The 18126-nt window shown below is 41.9% G+C and overlaps 1 protein-coding gene across 1 annotated transcript; it reads right to left on the reverse strand.

The window, feature by feature from the left end:
* Positions 1 to 571: 571 nt before the first annotated feature.
* Positions 572 to 16487, reverse strand: LOC310989828 (myosin-3-like; the record flags this gene model as incomplete). The annotated part of the gene is made up of 38 exons (XM_083976981.1): positions 572 to 745; positions 848 to 943; positions 1032 to 1136; positions 1257 to 1427; positions 1516 to 1641; positions 2583 to 2786; positions 2877 to 3185; positions 3263 to 3387; positions 3498 to 3663; positions 3969 to 4152; positions 4232 to 4428; positions 4877 to 4995; positions 5084 to 5210; positions 5296 to 5685; positions 5778 to 5868; positions 6077 to 6222; positions 6302 to 6478; positions 6570 to 6812; positions 6902 to 7157; positions 7473 to 7609; positions 7698 to 7821; positions 7896 to 8013; positions 8108 to 8195; positions 8314 to 8390; positions 8605 to 8911; positions 8997 to 9167; positions 9247 to 9396; positions 9477 to 9595; positions 12608 to 12746; positions 12831 to 12934; positions 13023 to 13121; positions 13206 to 13269; positions 13365 to 13457; positions 13582 to 13690; positions 13785 to 13812; positions 14356 to 14512; positions 16023 to 16166; positions 16284 to 16487. The coding sequence occupies 38 exons, from the start codon at positions 16485 to 16487 to the stop codon at positions 572 to 574; spliced, it is 5838 nt and encodes a 1945-aa protein (XP_083833107.1).
* Positions 16488 to 18126: the final 1639 nt, after the last annotated feature.

The following is an 18126-nucleotide window of genomic DNA, read 5'->3' on the forward strand; positions in this document are numbered from 1 at the left end:
GTTTTCTTGCTCTTATCATGGTATCTGGGAAAGATCTGCATTACACTGCCATGTGCTACAACAACAAGAATACTACTAATCATACTTGGTGATACATCTCCACAATAAAAGATATCACACCATAGGCTTTTCTTTAATATTTTATTGCGATTAAAGCAACATACATCCACTACCACAAAATAATATAATGCAATCAATGCATACATTTTAGGTGTTTGTCATCATTGTGCACTATTTTGTGTTTCAAGGCCACTGTGTGTAGAATTTGTCATTTTCCTGCTTTGGCGCCCTCCATTGGTACAAAGTGACACTGTGGTGCACACATGATTCACCTGGATGGTTTTACCTCTGAATAATTCAAAAGACGCCATGATAAAAAATAAACTATACACATAGTGGCTTTTAATGACATAATAATTATTGATTAAGAGTATGTTGCGTACTAGCTTCAGAGACACAGCAGACTTCTAATCCTCCTAATGGCAGCCAGTCAAACTACTCCCTGCTGTCTTTGGCCTGGTGAAGATGAGAAAATGAGAGAGACATTAAAAGTCAGTGTTGTTATGAATATTTATGTGGTGGGGAGTCTTTTCCCAGAAGCCGACTGACTCACCTTGCCCATGTCACGACTCTTGACTTTCATCTTATTGATCTGGGACTCGGCGATGTCGGCGCGCTCTTCAGCCTCCTCCAGCTCGTGCTGCACCTTCCTCAGCTTAGTGAGATGAGTGTTGGCCAGCTCTTCCTGTTGGATGCCAAATGAGTGATTCATAAAAAAATATATATATATATTTATATCCAAATCTTGTAGTAAACAATGATTCAGAAAAAAAAAAGAAAAACTCACAGCTTCTTCAGCCTGCCTCTTGTAGGCTTTGACCTTCAGTTGGAGTTTGTCCACCAGCTCCTGCAGCCTCGCCATGTTTTTCTTTTCCTCATCCGACTGATGTTTGGTAACAAGACAAACACTTTACATCCGACTCACTCCTGAAGCATCCACAACGCTTTTATATGAACAGGTACAAGTTTACCTGGTAGGTGACCTCCTTGATCTTGCGCTCCAGTTTGCGAACTCCCTTCACAGCATCCGACCCCTGTCTCTGCTCCGCTTCAAGCTCGTTCTCAAGTTCACGCACCTGCAAAGGAGTTAATTGTATAAATAAACAAAACATTCTCAGTTTTGCTGCATAACAAATATTAGAACAGTTTTCCCAAAACCACAAAAAGCTTTTGATGATTAAAGTCTGATACGTCACCCTTGCTTCCAGTTTTTGGAGTTGCTTCTTCCCTCCCTTCATGGCCAGGCTCTCGGCCTCATCCAGACGCTGCTGCAGGTCCTTCACCGTCACCTCCAGGTTCTTCTTCATCCTCTCCAGGTGAGCGCTGGTGTCCTGCTCCTTCTTCAACTCCTCCGCCATCATGGCCGCCTGGAAAACGTGGAGTTGGATGGTCGGTTAGAGCTCCTTCTTTTGTCAAATTGACATAGATTTAAAAAAAAAAAAAAAAAACTCTTACATCAGTGATGGCCTTCTTGGCTTTCTCCTCAGCGTTCCTGGCCGCTTGGAGACTGTCGTCCACCTCAACCTGAATCTGAGACAGATCGGCCTCCAGCTTCTTCCGACTGTTGAGCAGGCTGGTGTTCTGCCAGAGTTCATTTCATTTCACATGATTAGACCAAGAAAATATGATGATTCCTGTATTTTGATCAGATCAGATGCCCTGATACTGTATTATAGATTAATATACGGTGAAATTAGTTGGAGACAGGAGACAGGCGTAATTAGGGGCCTGTAAACTTTAATTTACAGGCTGCTCATTACGTGATAATGTCAAGAAATAGCCAAAAAAACAATTAATTGCACAGTAATGCCAAGAAATTGCCTAGAAATAACAGTCAATCTCATGGAAATATAGCCAAAAAATGATTGATTGCGTAGAAATAGCCCAGAAATAACGGTCAATTGCAAGGACTTGGTGGAGAAAAATTCTGGCCTTTCCCAAAAAATTCATAACATGAAAAGCATGTGTAATCTTTTGCCTTTATGAAAAACATGACATTACTATGAAATTGACCCTTTTTTCTTGGCATGACTACGCAATGAATTGTTATTTCTTGGCTATGTCTTGACATTATCACGTAATTAACGGCCGGTTAATTAAAGGGTTGCCTAAAACAGGTGATATTTGACTTTTTCTTTCTCTCACTCTTGCACAAAAATGGAGAGGAAATGCTGCACTTTGTTGCTTGTCCATGTGCCCTGACATCTCTTTGTCTCTCTCTGTTTCTGACCATTGTTGTGAAGTCAGACACCTGGATTAATCAGTTTGTCCAATAATGTAAAACAGGAAATAAAGGAGCTGGCTTAAGTTCAGGAAGTAGTGGAGCTGTGCATAAAGCCCATTGTTGCAGGTTTCAAACATGTACTACAGCACCACTGAACCTTCAGGAAGTCCTACCCTGATGCAGGGACTTTTTGGGGGCAATAAACTGTCTCTACAGAACTAAATTCATCAAATGGTTCCTGTTCCCTTAAAGCCCAAAGATGCAAGTACAGTAAATGAAAGTGAAGGTGGATGTGAACCTGTGAGTGAAGCAGCTGGACTCTCTCGCTGGCGTCCAGCAGCTCCTGCTCTGCTAGCTTGCGGCTCCTCTCGGTTTGCTCCAGATTCGCCCTGAGTTCCTCCATCTCGGCCTGCACCAGGTTGCTCCGGCGCTCAGACATGGCAACCTGCTCTTTCACGTCATCGCTGCTTCTCAAGACATCGTCCAGTTGGATCTGAACTTCCTGCGTGGTCATATAAACACTGTGTCTTTTTTACTGTATATGTCTTCAAAAAGGAAACATTGCTGAGTCTTATCTGCGTCTGGTCAGTACCTTGAGCTGAACTTGTAGGTTCCTCAGCTGTTTCTGGGCCTCGGCCGCCTGCCTGTTAGCGTGGCTCAGCTGGATCTCCATCTCGTTCAGGTCTCCTTCCATCTTCTTCTTCACCCTCAGAGCGTCGTTCCTGCTCCGGACCTCGGCGTCCAGGCTGCTCTGCATGGTGTCGATGATGCGTTGGCTGTTTCTCTTCAGCTGCTCCATCTCCTCCTCCCTCTCCGCCACCTTCTTGTCCACCTCAGACTTCACCTGGTTCAGCTCCAGCTGGACTCGGAGGATCTTGGATTCCTGGTGCTCCACAGAGGCCTGATTACAAAACAATCATGCAGCCATGTTGAATAGAAATGGGTGAAATATGTTAAAATATGTATGAGTCTTCCTACCTCTGCTTCCTCCAAGGCCGTCTGAGCCTCTACCTTCTCCTGCTCGGCCTGTTTCTTTGATTTCTCCAGCTCATGGATGGTTTTACCTGTTTCTCCCAGCTGTTCTGTGAGATCCATTATTTCCTCTGCAACACAAACAGATATGATAATGTTCTACCAATTGCTGCCAAAAAACAAAACAAAATACTGGCTACATCCTTATTTTTAGTTTTTTTTTAATAGGGTGTTGATTTACGTTGCAGATTTTTATTTTCCCGTTTAAGGGTCTCCACTTGTTCCAGGCACTCCTCAAAGGCGTTCTTCATCTTGAAGTTCTCCGTGCCCAAAGAGCGCACCTCCTTCAGAGCCGACTCCAACTCCGACTGACCTTCCTCATATTTCTGTTTCCACTCAGCCACAACCTATGGGACGCCATTTGACACGTGGAAATGAAAGAAACACAACTTAAGATCTGGTTAAACACATATGTGTAAAACAGAAAAGACTTCCCCACCTCTAATGAAGCTAAGCAAAAAAAAATTTTTTTCTTTTATATCAGTCCCAAAAGAAATCACATTATTTACCACAATTGAAACTTTAACATGGTAACCACTCCTATATGTCTGCCAAGGCTCAAGGTGTCTGATGATCCTTTTCTGGATATGACACTTTCATTGTATCTCATCTAGCTTGTACACAACATCTTATGAAGTCTAAAGTTTAAAACCTTATCAAAGTTTCTCTGCTTCTTGTCCAGGGCAGCAGCTGCAGCGTTGGACCTCTCGACGTCCATCATCAGGTCCTCCACCTCTCCCTGCAGACGCTGTTTTGTCTTTTCGAGGGAGGAACACTTGGAGTTGACGGCCTCCACAGCTTCTTCTGCATCCTGGAGACGCAGAACGATCTTCTTCCTGTGGGAAAGATTGGTGGTTTATTCTAAGATCCTACGAGGTATATTGTGTTTTGACCTAATGCGGAGATTCTTCCTACTTTGCCTCCTCCAGCTCTTCAGTGCGTTGGATGGCGTCAGTCTCGTACTTGGTTCTCCACTGAGCCACGTCGCTGTTGGCCTTGGAGAGGCAGCGGTGCAGCTCAGCCTTGGCCTCCTGCTCCTCCTCGTACTGCTCTCGGAGCAGCTCACAGTCGTGTCGGGCTGATTGATAACCGTGAGCCAGGGCGTTTTTAGCCTGAACAGAAATGATATAACCAGCTGACAATGCAAGTTGACATAGTTTAAATAGGCACAGGTGAGTAATTGCCAAAGTGGGTGTATCCACATGTTTCTGGGAGGTCTATCAAACACTCCCTTCAGTGCAAGAGGGGAGTGGTAAAAGGTATAAACCAAACTCCTCAAAAAATGCACAGAAAAGGAATAAATATACAAAGTTTAAATACATTGATAACATTAATACTCTGGTCAGGATGCAATGACATGAATATAGATCATAACAAGATAAATCAATCATACGAAAACCCACGTGGGGAGAGATATGTACAATAAATGAATAAGAGTAGCTACAGCCAAAACAATACATATAGCCAAAAGAAAAAAAATTATAAGAAGACCCAACAGTCTAAAGGACTGATTAACCACAACAATCTAAATTATTTAAGAAGTGGAGGTAGGTACCTTACCTTCACCTCCTCTTCATGAAGTCTTTTCAGCTCCTCAATCTGCTGAATAAAAGCTTGCTTCCCCCGAGTTAGCTGGGACATCAGCGATTCCTTTTCTTCAAGCTGGCGAGACATTTCCACTGGAGGAAAAGTGTGAGAAACATTAGACCAAGCCTTTTACTGAGTGTTTGTTTGTTTGTTGCTCGGATCTAATAAAATATTCCTCACAATTTTCTGTCTGCAGCCGAGCTTTCTGACTTGAAAGATCATTCATGAGCCTCTGATGTTCGTCCTCTTTGGTTTTCATCTCATTCACTTGATCTTCAAGCGAACGGCACATTTTCTCTAAATTAATCTTTAAATTGGAAAAAGAAAACATTCACTTATTGCCTCTTTAAATGGAGGAAAACTTAATAATAACAGTGAGTGCAATAACCAACCTTTGCTTTAGCCACGGTTTCCATGTTGCTGGATAAGTCATCAATCTCCAGCCTTTGCTCGCTCTTCTCCTTCTCCAGTTTCTGCCTGACCCTCTGGATGTTGTCCAGCTGCTCTCCGAGCTCGGCCACGCTGTCCGCATGCTTCTTGCGTAGGGCTGCAGACGTGGCCTCGTGCTGCAGCGAACACTCCTCCAGGTCACGTCGCAGTTTGAGGAACTCCGCCTCGCGCTTCTTGTTCATCTCAACCTGAGCGGCCGTGGCTCCTCCGGCCTCCTCCAGCCTCTCGCTGATCTCCTCCAGCTCCCGGGACAGATCCGACCTCTGCTTCTCCACTCTGGCCCGAGCCGAGCGCTCAGACTCCATTTCTTCCTCCAGCTCCTCGATTCGAGCCTGAAGATAAAAGATTAGAGCGATGAGATCCTTAAAATGTATTTAACTCTGCACTATCATCTCAAAACCCAAGTCAGGGACTGATTCTTCACCTGCAGCTCTTTGATTTTCTTTTGTAGCTGCGTCCCAAGAGCTTGTTCATCCTCCATCTTTGACTGCAGCTGTGACAACTCAAAGTCTTTCCTGTCAAAGAAATTGAACCATGTGGTCATTAGGAGTCTTAAGTCTAAATCCATTAAAATCCATAAGAAATAGTCATAATAAGTCCATAATTAGCTAACAATATGAATATCTACTGTAGCACCTACAAACCATTGTAAATCTGGCAAACATACCGTATAGATGAAAGTCCTCATAAATCATTACATAAAACTGTTAAGAGTACACCTACTTCTTCAGCTTCTCATCCAGCTGCTGTTTTGCATTTTCCAGATCCATAATGGATTCCTGAGCCAGTTTCAGATCGGCCTCCAGTTTCCTCCTGGCCCGCTCCAGGTCCATCCGGACCTTCTTCTCTTGTTCCAGTGAACTCTCAAGCTAAAGACACAAACCTGGTCATCACACGAATCTTAACTTTAACTAATGACATATTATGAGCCTTTTCGGTATAACTCACCTCGTCCACCTGTTGTTCTAGTTTGGTCTTTGCTTTGGTCAGAGCGTTGGTTTTGTCCTCCTCTGACTGCAGGTCGTCCAGTGTTTGCTGATGAGACTCCTGCAGGGCTTTCTTCTCCTTGGACAGTTTGGCGATGTTCTCGTCTTGGGTCATGATTTCCTCCGTCAGGTTTTTCACCTACAGCCGTCATTAAAAAACCGATGTGACCTTCGTACGACATGTTGATACAGCAGCGTTAAAGCAACATGAGGTATGTATTATTTGTTACCTTGTTCTCTACAGCGTGTTTCTCCTTCTCCACTTTGGCCAAGGTGAGCTCTAAGTCGTCGATGTCTCTCTTCAGCTCTGAGGACTCGTCCTCCAGTTTCCTCTTCTTGGCGGTCAGCTCAGCGTTCACCTCCTCCTCGTCCTCCAGTCTCTCCATCACCTCCTTCAGTTTGGCCTCCAGCTGCAACTTGCTCTTGATGAGTCCCTCACATCTCTCCTCTGCATCCAGCAGGTTGTCAGCCTCCTGAGGTTGAGTTTAGACATCTGAATTGAAGCTAAACACAAAGTATGACCACATGAACTTGCACTAACTCCAGCTGTGGAATGACTTACTGCTTGGACTTGGAGTAGAAGATCATTCTTCTCCTGTACGATGGAAACCATTTTCTCTTCTAGCTCCTTCCTGCGGTATTCTGACTTGGCCAGATCTTCTTTGAGCTTCGTGAAGTCCACCTTCATTTGGGCCATCTCCTTCTCGGCCTCGGCGCTCTTCAGAAGAGGTTTGAGCTTGAAATACAGCTTCATCCACGGCCAGTGCTTCACGTTCATAAAGGAACGGAAGTTATACTGAATCGTGTAGATCGACTCCCTGACAAAAGAAGACTCAGGTTAGTTTACTAAGCTGCTATACTTCTATTTTACATACATCTTGTCATTATCAACCACTTATTTTAGGCACAGTGCCTACTATCCAACTAACTATGTGGGCATTAAGAAAAAATAAATTGTGAGTATTATATCTGAAGATATCTGAAGATCTCTGTTGTCCACCATTTCTGGGTTTTATTCTAGGATCCACATGTATTACACTAACATTTTTAGATTAAAAGCTGCATTTCTAGCAATTTCTTAAACCAGAGAAATGTGAGATATTAATCATGGCACTGGTAGTGTATATCTTTGCCTTCTGGCGATCATCTTCTGGTACTCCAGCCGGACCAGGTATCCACGACACAGAGCCTGAGTCGACATCACGACCTGGGCTAACCGCTCGTCCCTCATCTCCTCCAAAGCTCCCAGCAGACCAGCTTTAAAAAACACCTGCAATTAAAGGTTATTATTAATCTGTGCAGCTAATTTGTTCCTGACATTTCTACCTTTTATCCAGTGCGCTCTAACAAAAGCAAACCTTGGTGTGTCCCAGCTTGTACTGTGTGTGATCTATGTCGATGGAGCCCAGCAGTTTCTCCGCAGCTTTCTTGTTGTCTATAAACTGTCCCTCAGGAACAGCACTGGCATTAAGGATCCTGTATCTGTAGCAGAAAAAGGCCCAAATTGAGTATGAGACTGAACAGTATGAAATATTTAAACGTGAAGCTTTGTTTACCTCTGTTTGAAATCCCCGTAGGCGATTCTGCTTGGAAAGCCTTTCCTACAGATCCGGATGCCCTCCAGCACGCCGTTACAGCGAAGCTGGTGGATAACCAAGGGGTTCTCCATCGCACCTATGATGAGAACAGTGGTCACTGGTCATGTTTATTAATGTTTCTCTGAAGGATATATTGGATATGTAGAAATTGATTAATCTATCTAAACTACCTGGAGTTTTTGTCTCATTTGGTATCAAGCATCGCACAAAGTGAGGATGAGTTGTTCTCAGATTGGTCATGAGCTTCCCAAGGTTTTCCTGCAAGAACATTCACCGGTGAACTGAGTACTCAAGGATGATATAAATATGACATGAAATGGATTCAGAAAATATGAAATCTGCTACTATGTTTTTAGTAATTTCACTCTCGTCTCACCCTAAACAGAGCTGACACAGTTTGGAAAGACGCTCCCTTCTTCTTGGCTCCTTTCTTCGCTCCTCCTGCAGCTGCATCTGCATCACGGTTTGTTAACTTTGATTGATCATGCTCATTTCAAGTGCTCAAGTACAATAATTTATATGCAATGCAACCATAATCAAAACCAATAATTTCCCCATATTACTTTGTATTTCTGCAATGGTGGACGCCATTAAACCAGCCTGTGATTTTATCCTCAGTAAGACAGTATGTAGCCAAAATTAAATTATAATATTGAAGCTTTGTTACCATCTGTCCCAGAGAAACTTGCGTAGAACATGGACAGCGTTTTGACCGATGACTTCTGGTAAAGCTGCACCACAGACTCGTTCAGCGGGTCTTTGTTCTTCTCCAGCCAGCCTGTGATGTTGTAGTCCACGGTGCCGGCGTAGTGCATCAGAGAGAAGTGAGCCTCGGGTTTGCCTTTGACTGGTTTGGGCTTCAAGAAGCAGTTGTTCTTCCCCAGGTGTTGGTCGTACAGTTTGTTCTTGAATGAGGTGTCTGTTGATTTGGGGAACATGCACTCCTCTTCAAGGATGGAAAAGATTCCCATTGGCTAGGAAACAAAACAATCTTTGTCAATTATATAACGTATTTTGGACTATGTTCAATTGTGTGTTATATTCCACAGTATACAGTACCTTTTCAATGAGCTCAATGCAGGCTGCAAGGTCCATACCAAAATCAATGAACTCCCACTCAATCCCTTCCTTCTTGTATTCTTCTTGCTCCAGCACAAACATGTGGTGGTTGAAAAACTGTTGCAGCTTCTCATTAGTGAAATTAATGCAGAGTTGCTCCATGCTGTTGTACTAAAGGAAAAAACATAAAGATCATATGAAGATATACACACATTATGCAGGGGTGCTAAAGATGTTATTAGACACCTACATCAAAGATCTCAAAGCCGGCGATGTCGAGAACACCAATGAAATGTTGTCGGGATTGTTTTGTGTCCAGCTGCTGGTTGATTCGTATGACCATCCAAAAAAACATCTTCTCGTAGACGGACTTCGCCAGGGCACCGATGGCATTGTACACCTGAAAGGAGGCAAAGTACCTACAGTCACATATGACATTTTGTAAAGCACTAGGATACATAAAAGAGTTTCCAGTCTTACCTGCTGCACACTTTGTCCTTTAGTAACATACTCGTTTCCAACCTTGACTCTGGGATAACAGAGGTTCTTCAGCAGGTCGGCAGAGTTCAGGCCCATCAGATATGCAGCTTTATCAGCGACTGCATGGCAAGAAAAATATAACAAAAATGCTGTATACCTGACTCTTTCAGCTGTGAAACTTCCTTAAGTAACTGGGTCCATCCATGATGAGTATGACCAAACGGTTTAGAAACCAGAGTATCTTTGGCAATAGTAGCCTAATTATGACAGAGGCAAAGAGCAAAGTGTGGTGGTGTAGTAAAACATTACCAAAATCTGAGAGCAGAGATAAAAGTGCCATCAATTTTATGTGATCAATTTGCTAAAAAAAAAAAAAAGAAGAAGAAAAAGAAAAGAAAAAAAAGAAAAGCCCATCCAAATCCTTCAGCAAAAAGCAAAATTTTCCAGAGTATTTTCAATATCCGTAGGTACAAACAAACAAACAAAAAATCCGTGAAAACACATGAACTTCTACATTTTTCTTATTTGTTCTTGTCAATAATATCAAAGTCCTTCTAGGCAACTACTCACGTCGACAGGCCTACCTGTTAGCCTATTTTACACTTGTGTCAATAAAGTTGATTTGAAACTGGGAGAGAAAAAAAAAACAGAAAATGGCGACACAGCAGAGTCGGTTTCCACGTTGTTTCTACTACTTGTTGGTTCTAGCGGTTAATTTGCTAGTTTTATCCATGAATCTTCAACAAAGGTAACCACAAAGACCGTCGAAAAGTATTCTTCACGTTCTTCAATATCAAATTTATCCGACCGTGACTATTAGTAACTATGGCAACCGACACACAGCGTGACAACTGTCTGTGTGGGTCGTGGCCATGAGGTTAACCGCGCGAGTTAAAGCAAAGTCAAGCGCCCAGTATGTTTACAGGTAAAGTACTAATGTTTGTTTTTATTTTTTATTTTTATCAACAAAGGAATACTCGGGGGCACACCGCAGTGAAGCAAGCCACTCCAAACACTACAGTAAATACACGGAGAAGACGGCTATAGAGATTGCCAGCGTGTCGTCATCATGACGTATTCCGCAAAGCATTGTGGGAATCTTTGGCACAAACAAACGCGCCAGACTTTGAATTTGTGGAGGCAAGAACGCTAGTTTCAAATATCTACTGTTCTGGTTTGAAGATGCCGTCAACCTGCTGTGTTGTGAATTGCAACAGTCGTTCGCACGATAGACAGGGCAAAAAGTTACATTTAGTACCATATAATTATACCGTAAAACTTCAAATAATGGCCGAGTCAAAATTGCCGCCGGTCCCAATTAACCGCCGGGTGTAGCAAAATATTTTTATATTAAACGCCCATCCCAAATAAACGCCGGGTCAAACATTGTTTTTCTGGTTGCCAAAAAATATTCTATGCAAATATAGCGGGTGTCTCTAGACATTAAAGTCGGCCGAGGACCGACGAGACGCCTCTGGGCTGGTTGCTCCTGCCCGGTCTGTCCTCTCCTCTCATCCGCACTTCAGCACCTGTCCCGGGCTGCACAGTGTCGGCTCGGCTCGGCTCGCTCCTCGTTTTAAATGACTTTTAAAAGTAGCGTAAACAGCCTACTGTTCTCTGATTACTCATACGCGTATTTAGTTAGGCTATACGTTGCATTATTATTAGTTATAGACCTACTTCATTCAATCAACAACAAAAAAAGGACGGTGGTGCGAGCCAACACAGGTGCTGAAGTGAGGGAGAGGAGTAGACTGGGCATCCGCAGGGTTTTTGCAACTTGCGGCGGATCAAGGAGGGCGGAGGACCGACATGACGGGGGGTCTCAGTCTCCTGGTACCTGTGCGGGCCAGGACCGCGGAGGTCAGCGAGACAGAGAACGAGTCCGCCCTGGCCGTATAGTAATGCCTTGAGAAACGCACGTATCATTCCACCGCCGCCTCCCGCCACAGAGTGAAGCCTCTTTCCCCAGAAAGAGGTCCAGGTTGAACACTATTAATAAACGCAGGTCCCTAATAAACGCCTGTTGATTTGAGCGATTTAAGCAAATAAACGCCCGGGCCCTTGTTTGGTGTTTTACGGTATATGGGTGCTGGAAGTTGGGCAGCAGGTTAATGTCAGCGGACCACACCTTATGCTTATAGGGATCCAGCCCTTTGATTGTCTTTATTTTGTCCTCGTATCGTTTCTTTGCGGCTGGATTTAGTTTTAGGCGGTTTGGTTCTTTGTTGTTTTCCTTTGCCCGCTGCATTGTGCCAGTTAATTCTGTTTTTTATTGTACTTTTGTTATTATTTACATTGTCCATGTCTAGCGCGCTATGTAGATCTGGGGAAATTGGCCAAAGATACCCACAATCCTTTGCGTTTCTGATGACGTTGCCGCCCAGTTGGTCACGTGTCTTGGCAATCTCTATAGCTTACCCACTTCCTGTTTTCAAAATAAAAATGTGGGAGCAGAGATACCAGCTAAAATGCTAATATTTACAGATAAAAATTAATAAAAAATTATGGACAGATTTAAAATGTAAAAACAAGAGGTGTAGGCTATTTCATACAGCCAGTGTACATGACCCAACACTGATTTTGAGTCACCTGGAAGCTATTGAGCTAAAATGCTAATATTTACATAGGAAAAATTAATAAAAAATTATAAACAGATTTAAAATGTAAAAACAAGAGGTGTATCCAGTGCAGCCAGTGGAGTAATGTTAACATATGTCCCCACACTGATTTTGAGTCAATTGATCACATGACCTGGAAACTATTGAGCTAAAATGCTAATAGCCTATTTATTTACACATAAAAATTATAAACAGATTTTCTCTGTTCTCTCTCACTCTCTTTTTTGGTCCTGACCCATTTGCATCCTTACGCTGCTGTGGAGGGCAGAAAGGCAGAACTACTGCAGAACAGGAGCAATTAAAAATAAAATCATCAGATTAATTCTTTTAGATCTAAAATGTTAGTAAACGATCACCCCAGGTTGAATTTCTGTTGTATGAAAGTAGGTCGTGCAGATGCGATATTTACGTAAACACTCCAGTGGGTCCCGTTAGAAGATTGAAGAAAAAAAAAAACTACCTGTAACTTGTTGAAGTTGGAGAAGTTGTTATAATCTTTGATGAACTCACCCTCTGTACCGTCGGGCTCCGCTTGCTCCTCCCGCTGCTTCTGTTTGAACTTCATGTTCCCATAATGCATCACGGCGCCTGTGAGCTTATAGATGGACGCCTTCTCCTCAGCAGTGAAACCCAAAACATCAAAGGCTTCCTGCGTTTAAAAAAAGAAAGAAGAAAGGAGTCATTTGCTGAAAAAGACAAAAACAAGCTGTTTTTGTTCTCTCAGTTCACTTACATCTGTGGCCATTAACTCCTCTGCATCATTTATGCTTTTGACACTGATTTCCCCTTGGCTGATGAAGGCAAAGTCGAAGGGGTTGGTGGTGATGAGGAGCATATCTTTAGTGAAAGAAATCAGGTTAGGAACGTCTGCATCCTACGCGTGAGAAAGAGGATAATAAGCCAAGGCAAAAAGGATTCATATTACCAATAAGTTCAGGCTTCTTGTTGCAAGTAAGCTGATAAAAGATGTGATAACTCCTCTCGGCCGATAACTGAAACGTCACTCTCGATTTCTCTAGCAGATCTTTAAAAAAGAAAAAGACAAAATTAACTTCATCTTGCATCAATCTCAGACAATATTTCTGTAAATACATTTGGATAAACTTACATGTTTCAATATCTGCGGATGCCAGTTTACCGGTTGTGCCAAAGTGTATTCGTATGAATTTACCCTGTACAACAAAGAAAGTGGCATCCTTACTCTCTGCATTGGACCGGTTCCTGTCTGTTTAATCAAATTACAGCGAATTCCCTCAGGCTCACTCACAAAGCGAGAGGAGTTGTCATTCCTCACAGTCTTGGCATTCCCAAAAGCCTCCAGCAGCGGGTTGGCTTGGATGATTTGATCCTCCAGAGTCCCCTATAGGAGACAAGAGTAAACCTGGACATGTGACACCCACCAGCAGCTTCCCACACCCACAGACAGATGATGACTGACTCTACCAGCTGCAACCGCCTGCTACAAACCTGCTGCACGAGCTCACCTTTATCTTACTGGTGGCCTCCTTTTTCTTGTCTGGAGACACTGCGATTGTCGCAAAGTACTGAATCACGCGTTTGGTGTTGACCGTCTTTCCTGCACCGGATTCTCCACTGAGCAAAATCCAGAAAATACACATTTCAGTTTTTTTTTTTTTTTATTGTCTGATCTGAAATGAGATTTTTCAAAAATCGCTGCTGTACTTACGTGATGAGTATAGACTGATTTTCACGATCTGTTGGGACAGAAAGGTGACAGTTACACAGTGATGTAAGATTTAAATGACTGTTGACATCAGGTTGTAAATAGGGAGGATGTCACGATAATAGATTTTTTTTGGTACGATTATTGTCAGAGAAATAATCACGGTATTACGATTATCACGATTATTATGCATTAATTAACTTCACAACACTATTAATGTGTAAAATCAAATATAGTTAAAATATACTTTACTAATTATAAAATATTTTAAAAATCTATTAAAATAATAATTGTCATCGATACCAAATGTTTAAGTAAATTTTAATATTTTTTTTTTATTACAAATGACACTCAGCATTTAAATTCCTACCAATTCAATGCTACATTAGGTAAATGGGCCAGTATCTGTGCATTTACCTTTACTTTGGCGCACATCTGCCGACACGGTTCATACATAATCTTTTTTTGGAAAGTGATGGTGTTTAGGAATCTTTGCGATCAATTAATTGTGGCGTTTAATACCGCGATTAATTGTGAAAACAAGTAATTGTGACATCCCTAGTTGTAAACGAACCTGTCAGCATGAACTGGTAGGCGTTGTCAGACAGAGCGAAGATGTGAGGAGGAACCTCCATCCTCTTCTTCCCTCTGTAGGCCTGGACCACCTCGGGGTTGTAGACCGGCAGCCATTTGTACGGGTTCACGGTCACACAGAAAAGTCCAGAATAAGTCTGCATGGAAAACACAATAAATAAATACACAAGCAAAGACTTGAATATAGTGAAACACAATGAGCAACACTAAAAATAAATGACAGTAACATTGCTGAACAGTTTACTTTACTTCAGTGTGGCAAAAAGGAGAATAATAGATAAGTAAACCAATAAAATTCAAAGAATTAACAATAAAATTGACACACAAGCACTCAGTTATTCACTGTCTGCTGCATAATAACGTCATTTTTTTGTATTTTTGTTTGTTGAAGGTTAAGGACAACTGGAAGAAGCAGCGTTGCCATGGTTCTCCTCTCAGCAGGCTGAGATGTGGACGTAATGACACCAGTCTTCTCTCAAGCAAAGTGAGTCACTCTGCTTTGTATTTTCATCTTTTCTCTTTGTTCTCTAGTTTCAAACCTGCTTTGGATGATGGCAGCAGAAATCAGTGTTATGATAGTATGAAAGTAAAAAAAAAACTAACCTGTTCTGGATGACTCTGACTTACTAAGGTCAGGAACACACTGCTTGCACTGTGAGTGAACGCTAAGGTTGGATTATTTTTAATTTTTACTTTTATTTCTGATTCATTTTTGGCAGAAAACCTCACTGCTCACATTTTGCATAGAAATTATTATAGTTTTTTAGTCTGTATCATATTCAGATTCAGCCAAGACAGAGACAACTATTGTGGAAGGTGTCCGTTTAATGTAAAATTGCTGCTATGGTGCAGACATGACATTAACAAGTATTTTCGGTAACACTTTATAATACGGTAAGTACAGACTATTAAGCATTAGTTAAGCATTAAATACTGAATTCATCATTTATAACACATCTACTCATTAGTATGTAGTTTATAAACACAGTTGAATATGTTTTACTCATCATTGATAAGCACTAACTGTATTTATTAACTACATACTTCATGCGTTATAAATTAATTCTGTATTTTATTTTTTTAGTATTATTATAAAGTGTTACTGTATTTTGTCTGTCTATTAAAACTGGCACCGTTATTCTCTATCCTACTAAACACAACAGTCACACACACAAAACACACCTGTCATGCAGGAGTTTATTTAGATATCATGGCCACTGTACTAGAAAGCAATGTTAAAATTAGTCAGATTTTCAAGGACAAAAATTAATTTCCCAGAAGTGTCATAGTTTCAACAGTACACTCATAACTGAGATTACATTTAGCTCCGAAACACTCCAAGCAAACAGCTACAGTCATTATTAGGGCTGAGCAGAGAAGCTATAGAGGCTGTTTCATCTGATCAATGACTGATGAGTCTGAGAGATCTGACACTGATAATGAAAACCCCGACCTGCTTTTACTGCATTTACAAAAGCTAAAAGACTCGATCCTCATGACATTTATAAATGACCAGATGTCAAACATTCAGCTGTTAATAGTTCAATCACTGTCCAGTGAATCAGCACATGAGCGTCCAGCTGTGTTGACACTGTCTCTGTGTCAGATCAGCAGCAGCTTTATCATCGTCTTTCTTATTTGACTTACATAGATCATCCATGCGGCGTAGCGCTCCTTGAGGTTAAACAGCACCGCAGGCTCGTGGAGGTGCGTCATCATCACCATGTCCTCAATCTTATCAAACTTCGGGGGGTTCATGGGAAACACTTGATCCTCCCTGACGGTTAAAGTCTGTGTAACAGAGGCAGAAATGGCAACAAATTAAAGGTTATACCAATTTCAAACTAAGCCCAAAGGTCACAGGATATATACACACACACACAAAAAAAGTCCAATCAGTCCACCCACTCTCTCGTCCAGGGTTTTGACGGTCGCTTTTCCGTCCACCCTGTCCTGGATCTCGGCCTTGACGTACAGCTCTTTGTCGTCACTGACGAAGCACGCCGTCTTGCCGTCAAACGGACGAGCCTGGGCCTCCGTCCTCTCCTTCTCAGACTTGCGGAGGAACTGGGCAGCCGGCCCGAAAATCGACATTTCCCCATCTGTGCTCATTTTCTCCTCCTGAATCGAAGTCGAAAACACCTTCAGCGTCATTTATGAGTGGCTCATGTTTGAAATTGAATCAAGAATCCAGTTGTACTCACCCACTTATTGCAGTAATGTGTTGCACGACTCAAATTTGAAACAGGAGAATAATAATCCTGCACAGTGGAGGAGTTAGCTCTGTGGCACCTTCTTGATTATGTGGCAAAAACAAACTTAAGTAGTTGCATTGTCCCTTTTTATATCCCACCATTGTCCTTGGTGTGAAGCCTCCCTCCTCTACATGGACATGCACCGGTAGAGTTACACAGACCTGCTGCTTGTCGTCCTGGATCAAGCATAAGGTGCAGCTCAGTTATATATAGATCCTGACACAGCCGAATGTCACATGTAGAGAATGTTCAAAGCTAACACAGGTTTTTAGTTTGTTTGTATAAAATACATTAAAACATGAAAATACATATGTGAGTCATAAATGAGAAATAGCTGCAAATAATTATAATCCAAAGTTTTATTTTATACCTACAGTATGTTATCAAGACACAATATAATACGGTTATATTTTGTTTGTCTAGCATCTTTGGAAAACAAGGCAATTTAAGTCGCTGTTTATGAGGCATAAAGATGTAAAAGGCACAATACAATGTGTAAAAGACATTTAAAGATTATATTAAAACGGAAGGTAGAAAATAAGGATGCAGCAGACACATTTATTGAAATTGGATTATTAGAAAAGGGCCACCATAGAAATATATTTGTGGAAGCAAAGGATATTACAGTGCAATAAGCAGACAATCAGTAAGCATTGATTTTAACATCTGGGCTAATGTTTGACTGGTATGACTAACTTAGACTTGATTAGATGAATTTTATTTACAGAATAAAAAATCTCTAAAATTTAAATATTTTTCCTCTATATTTTCCATATTTATCTTATTTGTTTTGGTTCAACATGTGATTTGTATGTGAACTCTGCAAAGTGAATTCTGTTCATATTCTCTCATGTTGTTGTATCTCAACAAATGAACAAATCTCAAAGCTCATTCCCACCAAAGTCTTACAAATTAAAAGGGATTATCAGAGCTGAGTGCTGACATGATGCTTCAGGTTATCGCTGCCCTCTTTCACCTTCATACAGAAATTCAGCTGAATAAATCCAGTGTTTACTCAGTGAGGCTCTTACATCTTCTATTCTGGTGGAGAGTGGTGATTAGTGGCCGGACACAAACAGGCAGACAACCTTTTAAAGTGGATTTGAAGAGGATTGATTATCTTCCTTTTCGAGGATTATTGCAGGCAGCTGGTACGGAAAGAAAGGCCATCAAAGCCTGAGTGGGATACAGTTGTTTTAACAATGAGACAGCGGCAGCCGCCCAAAGTAAACACTCCAGTGTGAGAGAAGTCCATTGTCGGTTGCGTTCGAGGACACTCGGTGATCTTCAGTGCCGACCAATCACAAATTAGAAAGCATACTTCTGTCAGATGTTCCCGGCTTGTTGGAGGTTATTAAGGCTCGGAGCTGTAATGTCACAGCAAGGTGAGGGAAGGGACGCCGTCTGACTGAGTGGCTTTGCCGGCAGGTTTAGGTTTCACAGTTGGTATCAGCTGGGCAGCAAACATTTCTTCCATCAGACTGAGTCTCTTTGAA

The sequence above is a fragment of the Trachurus trachurus genome (genome assembly GCF_905171665.1).
Source record: "Trachurus trachurus genome assembly, chromosome: 8".
Classification (NCBI taxonomy): domain Eukaryota; kingdom Metazoa; phylum Chordata; class Actinopteri; order Carangiformes; family Carangidae; genus Trachurus; species Trachurus trachurus.